General features: G+C 36.3%; 1 protein-coding gene across 1 annotated transcript in view; it reads left to right on the top strand.

Annotated features, from left to right (window-relative positions):
• The first annotated feature begins 639 nt into the window (after positions 1-639).
• The window catches only part of LOC122814225 (histo-blood group ABO system transferase 1-like), a 178,875-nt gene continuing 172,968 nt past the window's right edge, over positions 640-6,546 (top strand). Inside the window, exon 1 of the mRNA XM_044086825.1 lies at positions 640-656. Coding sequence (XP_043942760.1) covers positions 640-656 — 17 coding nt within the window. The remainder of the gene's footprint in view (positions 657-6,546) is intronic.

The raw sequence follows: 6,546 nt of genomic DNA, 5'->3' as shown, positions 1-6,546 counted from the left end.
TGAATCTCCAAATGACTTAGTCATCCTGCAGGATGGGGATGGTTTGTCTCAAATAAATAACTGCTGCCAAAATTATTGACTGAAACTAAATGCCAAAATGCATTATAATATCCATTGAGAATGTCATCTACTCCAGAGAACTACCATATTAATAATACACCCCTAAGTGTTGACCCAGGTGTTCGGGATTTGGGAACTTATGTGAACAGTGACCTAAGTTTTTACCAACATGCCTCTGTTGTTGTAAGAAAGTCCTTCTATACTACACAGCTTATAAAGAAACAAACTGTGTCTAGATCTAGGGCTGTCACTGTTTCCCTTCACTAACCCCTCATTAGGCCAATCATTAAATATAATGCCCTCTTTAGTATGTATCTGTCCAGACACATGCAACAACTGGAATGCCCACGGAGATACATTACTAAAAAGATACAAGGCCTAAACAACATGTCCTACATGGACCAACTCAAAGCCATCTCACTATACTCTGTATTCTGCAGACTGCTAAGAGATGATTGTGTCTGGCATGCAAGGCATCCCCCAACCCATTACTGATGGGTGCACTGCAAATTAGCAAGTCAAATGTCATAAGAAATGCTAAGTCTAGGGAATCTAAACCTCTTCCGCAACATCAACAGAATGGCTTGGAGAGACAGGTAAATATTGCAGGGGATATTGCTGCTGTGGAATAGACTCCCCATTTACATAAAAAGTTCCCCCCTGTCCATTTTTAAACACAACTTAGATCTATGGATGTTAGACAGAAAACTTACCTCAGGACTGCACCCTGTACTACTAACGGATGGAGGCAACTCCTAAATGCTTTATTTCATGCATGGGTCTTTTCAAATTATTTATTGTATGATCCCAGTATTCTCATTAGGGGTAATATATAATTATTGACTATGGGATGGGTAAGGCCAGTCTATAACCAAATGGGAAGGATTATTTCAAACACACACAAAAAAAAAGAAATGGGCTAGGGTTAAAATGGTCTGCAAGGGCAGATTGCCTAGTACTTACCTAGAACCTATGGACCTGTTAGGTGGGAATAACTTTTTTGACAAATGCAACTATACTACTACGTTTTTATTGCATTTAACATGAGACTGTTTTCAGTACACTAGGTCAGTGCTATAGCATCTGTGGATACAGTCATCAGCAAACTTACTCAAACTTCTGGAATATTGGACTGGATATCTGCACAATAAATGCCAAGCAGGAGAAAGCATAATACTGATGATACCCCATTAGTTGCAATTTTGCATTCAGAGAGGGTACCAGCTACTTTTGCAATTTGACAATTTGCAATCCAGCAGATAACACAGAAGTTTACATTGCTAGTCTACTTAAAAAAAAATAACAATAACATGGAAAAAGGTGTCAAAAGCCTCGGTCAGATCAAGATATTCAGTGTGCACTGAGTAGCCACTGTCCATACCCGCTTCAAAGAAACTTCTAAGATCAGGACATAGGATATGCCCTTCACAAAACCAAACCAACCCACATCTAGATCAATTAAGTTGCCATATCTGCAGGAATGAGTTCTGCAATGACATTTTCCATAGCTTTGCATAAAAGAGTGGTGAGGCTCTTGGATGTATAATAGCCTCAATCTGAAATCAGCAGGTCTTCCGGTTAAAAAAAAAAAAAACAGGTAAGCACGAATCACAACCACAATATATTAACAAACAGCTATTTGTAATTAAAAGAAATAAATCAAATACACACAAAAATAAGTGTTTTTGTCCCTGTTAAATCAGGAACTTGATCAGACAAATAAAGTTATCAATTACATCATTATAAAGAGGCTCAAGATTCACACCCCCTGGCTCAACCAATCAAATATTAAAACCAATTCCCATTCATAAAAAAGCTTGACGACTTAAAGGCATCATCCTAAAAAACAAAAATCATTAAAACATACACTCCCATTACATAAATATAACACTTATAAGTAATATAAAAATAAAATATATGAAAAATATATATACATATATAAAAGGTGCATTACTATATAAATACAGGAAAATGAACATACACTATCTCTCAAGTGCTTTAAGTTTCTATAAACAAGAAATGGATGCAAACTCATTTAAACCAGGCCATTGTGTTGCATTCAATTGCAACTGCCAGAAAAATTTCCGTTTTTCTAAAGTATCCATGCCCCACCCCTCTTATTCAAGTCAAGCACATTGAGTATAATGAGCTTAAAAGAATGATCAGGTTTTTCTAAACAAATGTTTTGCCAAGGCATTAGTTTCTTTATTCAACCTAATATCCCTAAGGTGTTCATATACCCTATTTCTGAATTTTCTTTTGGTCTTACCAATATAAAAACAAGAGCAGCATGTACACCGAGCACAATACACCATCCTCTCTGTGTTACATGAAAATCTACCATTCAGCCTAACCTCCACCTTATTAATCTCCACACAGCTTGCTTCTAAAATGTAAGGACAATAAGGGCAGGAGCCACATTCCCTCATAACACCCTGCCATTGTGCTCTACTATAGGACTCCAAAATACCTTTTAAATTGCTTCCTTTTCGGTACACTATATTAAGTTTTTTACCTACACAGTCCCTAATCTCTTTATCATTACGCAAAATTGTCCAATTCTTAAACAATTTGGCAACTATTCTTGTTGAAGGTCGTAATAAAAGCACACTGAAATTTCCCACTACTGTCCTTCTTTCCATTTTTAATATCAGTACAAGTATTATCCTGCTGCAGGTGTTCTGATGTAATAACATCAATACTAAAAATGGGCTGCAGTCCACCCAAAATGTGGAGAAAATATCCACTTTCCCGCTTATTCACCACCTCCAACATAACTTCATTTACTGAATTAAACAGATAGCCTTTTTTGATGAACATACTCTTCAAAAACTCACATTCAGGCAGAAATGCTTCAAAAGTGCTAACCATCTGGGCTGCTCTAACAAATTGTCCTTTAATTGCCACCCTTTTCTGTTTAAATGGATGACAATATCATAATGTAAAAAACTAAGAGCACATTTCCTTCCTAAATATTCAAGACACAAATGCCTTATTGTAAATGTCCTTCATAAGCCATACACCTAAATAGGAATCCTCTCATTATTTACAGTATGTGTAAAACGTTAAAAGGAGGTTGTACTATCAATATACTCTAAATAGCTAGCAATCTCCCCTTCAGAGCCATTCCAAAACAAAAAGATGTCATTTAAAAAGTGGGTATACATTTGGCAAAAGCCAAAGTAAGGTGAACAATATAGAATTATTTCTCCCACTGCAGCATCACAATATTTGCATAAGGGCCCCCACATGCTGACCCCATGGCTACACCTTCTACCTGTAAATAGATTTCCTTCTTAAATAAGATAAAATTATTAGTTAATACCAATTCAATTAACTGCTCATAGGTATTAATAAGAGCCTGTGGGATCCTTCTCATAGGTATTAATAAGAGCCTGTGGGAGTCCTTTGTCAAACAAATATTCGCAAAACCATTCAACCCCTAATCTATGACGCATAACAGTATATAGGTCTTTAATGTCTATTGTGGTAAATATACCTAGTTCATCATATTTCATGGAATTTATCCTTTTAAGAAAATCCATGCATCCCTACATAAATTGGGTTCACTCATTACAAGATCTTTCAGCTTGATGTCAAGGGAACTTAGCTAAAGGAAGGATGATAGACCCCCTTGCATCCACAATAGGTCACATGGGGCATTGTGCAAGATTTTTATGTATTTTTGGAAGCCCAAAAATCATTGGGGTTCTTGGGTGGACCACATTCAAAAAATGATATTCATCTATAGACATGCCCCCTCTATAAAAAAATCCTGCAGGTACCCCTTCACCCTTCTATAGGCCCCATTCAATTCATTCATTGAAGATCTCACATAACTATCACTTGACAGAATCTCCCTCATGTTTCTATTATAATCACTACTATTCATGATCACAATACCACCCCCCTTATCTGGTTTCATAATTCTAATGTTTTTATTAATTTGAATATTTTCAATTTCATTAACTCCTCCTCCTTTAAATTATTCACCCTATTATCAAATTTCACATTTCAAATATCAGTTTCACATAATATTTCATATAATTGCAAAGTGAGATGAACTGGAGGGGTTAAATGTACTCAAAACACTTAGGGGGTCAATCATGGAATTTAGACCCTGAAACAAAATATTAAAATTAAGCTTCCTAATAAAATGTTTTAAATCAATGAGGGTATTCCTTCTATCCATATCTTTTTCTGGAATGAAGGTCAAGCCTTTAGAAAAAAGATCACAGTCAAAAGTATCAATTAACACAGATGAATAATTAAACTCTTTAAAGTCCTTCTCACAGTTTAAGTGTATAGTCACAGGTGGTAAAATGTCATTATTAAAGTCACATGCGAATAATCCAATGCCATGGTTCATCTCTGATCCTAAATGTTGTCCCTCATGTTCCCTTTCTAAGCATTCTTGAAGCCCCCCTGACCCCTGTTGAATTGTTGTGGCCCTTGTAGTTGATTCTGGCCAAAGTTGCGTTACCTCAGCCATTCTGATCGCCTCAGTGGGGGTATTCCTCCTCATCTAAAAAAACCTCATTCCCATTGTTCATATCACCTCTGTCATTACTATGTATAAAATTAACTTGTTCCTGTTGATGTCCCTCTCCCCACACTTGTGAGCGGGGAGGGGTGCTTTGGGGTAGTCACTATTCCAGTTATATTCAGCCTTATCTCTCTCAATTTTCTTCACTTTCTTATTTTTAATATTTAATAACTGGTGTTCAATACTTTAAAAATGCAGACATAGTCATATTTATTAACCCCATCCAACAGGTCATTCACAATAGAAACATCTAATTGTGTTACCACCCTACTCAAAGAATCAATCAGTTTTTCATTATGTTTAATGACCAGCTCCATATATTCAAATCCATGCCGGTCGAACATTTGCAATAATTCTTTGTGAAAAACAGAATTAGCAAGCAACCCAGTAGGGAACCACCATATCAGTAGGCCTTTCAGCACAATTTTAAGTTTAAGGCATTCCCTGAAGTACACATTGTCAAGTTGCAACTTCTTGATTTTAAGAACGAAACAATCAAGTTTGGCAAAGTTATTATTATAACTAACATAACTTACACGTGCATCCGTAGAAAAGTTTAAACTGGAAAACAGCCACTCATTCAAAGCAGGAAAATCCTCATTGCCACCAATATTTGATAAACTTCAACCCAAATTTATCCCAAGTCCAGGTTGTGTAATATCCAAAGAAGGAACACAATCCAAACTCTGTTGTAAGTCCTGGCCTGGCCCTTTAGCATGTAGTCCATGTCCAGCATCAACCCTCTCTATTGTAGCAATATTAGGCCGAGCCTGGAATAAATTACCTTGCTCAATGCAATCAACCCTCTGGGATATTTGTTGAATAAGCAGTGTTAAATTGCTGACAGATTGTCTAATATCCTGTGAATAAAGGACTTCAGAATTACCTGACTACCAGAAGACATAACCAAACTCACAAACCAGCTCCACAAACACAAACCAGGAAATCAGGAGGTCTTCTGAAGATTTTTGTTTTTAGGATGATGCCTTTAAGTCGACAATCTTTTTTATGAACGGGAATTGGTTTTAATATTTGTTTAGTTGAGCCAGGGGGTGTGAATCTTGAGCCTCTTTATAATGGATGTAATTGATAATTTTATTTGTCTGATGAAGTTCCTGAATTAACAGGGATGGAAGTGTTTATTTTGTGCACATTTGATTTATTTCTTTTCATTAAAAATAGCTGTTTGTTATATATTGTGGTTGTGATTCGTGTTTACCCGTTTTTTTTTTTTTACCGGAAAACCTGCTAATACCCTTAATCTGTACAGGGTCACCCTTTTATAGGTGGGTCACAGAGGCTGTTCTCCAGGTATCAGACTTAAACCACGTGGATTGGATAAGGTTGAACAGTTTAAGTAGAGGCCCAGACAATGCATACATGACAGTGATGGTTTGCAGATTGGCATATGGTTTACTCCCATGGAAGTATTATTTTTAGTCTTTGATAGGGATTTTAAGATTTGTTCTAAGGTGATTTCAGGGGACATGATGATGTGAGTGCTAGAGAGACTGCAAGCTCCATCTAGGAAGCACACTAAGTTTTTAAGTTTTAAAAAAAGCAATGTCACAAGGTAAATGTGGATTTTCTGTGAGCAGCCCCTACTCAAAACATATTGAAAGGCAGGATGGACCTTTGAAATTTATCTTTAATGAAGCTGGACAGCCAAAATTCCCTTTAGACTTGTATGGGACCCATTTTATGGCTAGCAAGAAAATGAAAAGCATGACTGCTACGGAGTACCTAAAAAGGACAAATTACCCTATTTCAGCTGCTAGACAGGGTAGAATTTCTTCTAATATCCAGCAGTGAGAAGTTTTCATATTTATTCTTTTTTTTTCTTTTACTTCTTCTTCTTCACTATGACGACTGCTGATGTACACATTTATATTTGAATATCTAAGTATTTGGCCTAAAGGGATGCAATGCTTCTTGAAATA

This window comes from Protopterus annectens, chromosome 10.part0, assembly GCF_019279795.1.
Source record: "Protopterus annectens isolate FY-2018-M chromosome 10.part0, PAN1.0, whole genome shotgun sequence".
Lineage (NCBI taxonomy): Eukaryota > Metazoa > Chordata > Ceratodontiformes > Protopteridae > Protopterus > Protopterus annectens.
The sequence above is the reverse complement of the archived record's forward strand: the minus strand, read 5'-3'. Positions and strand labels throughout refer to the sequence as shown.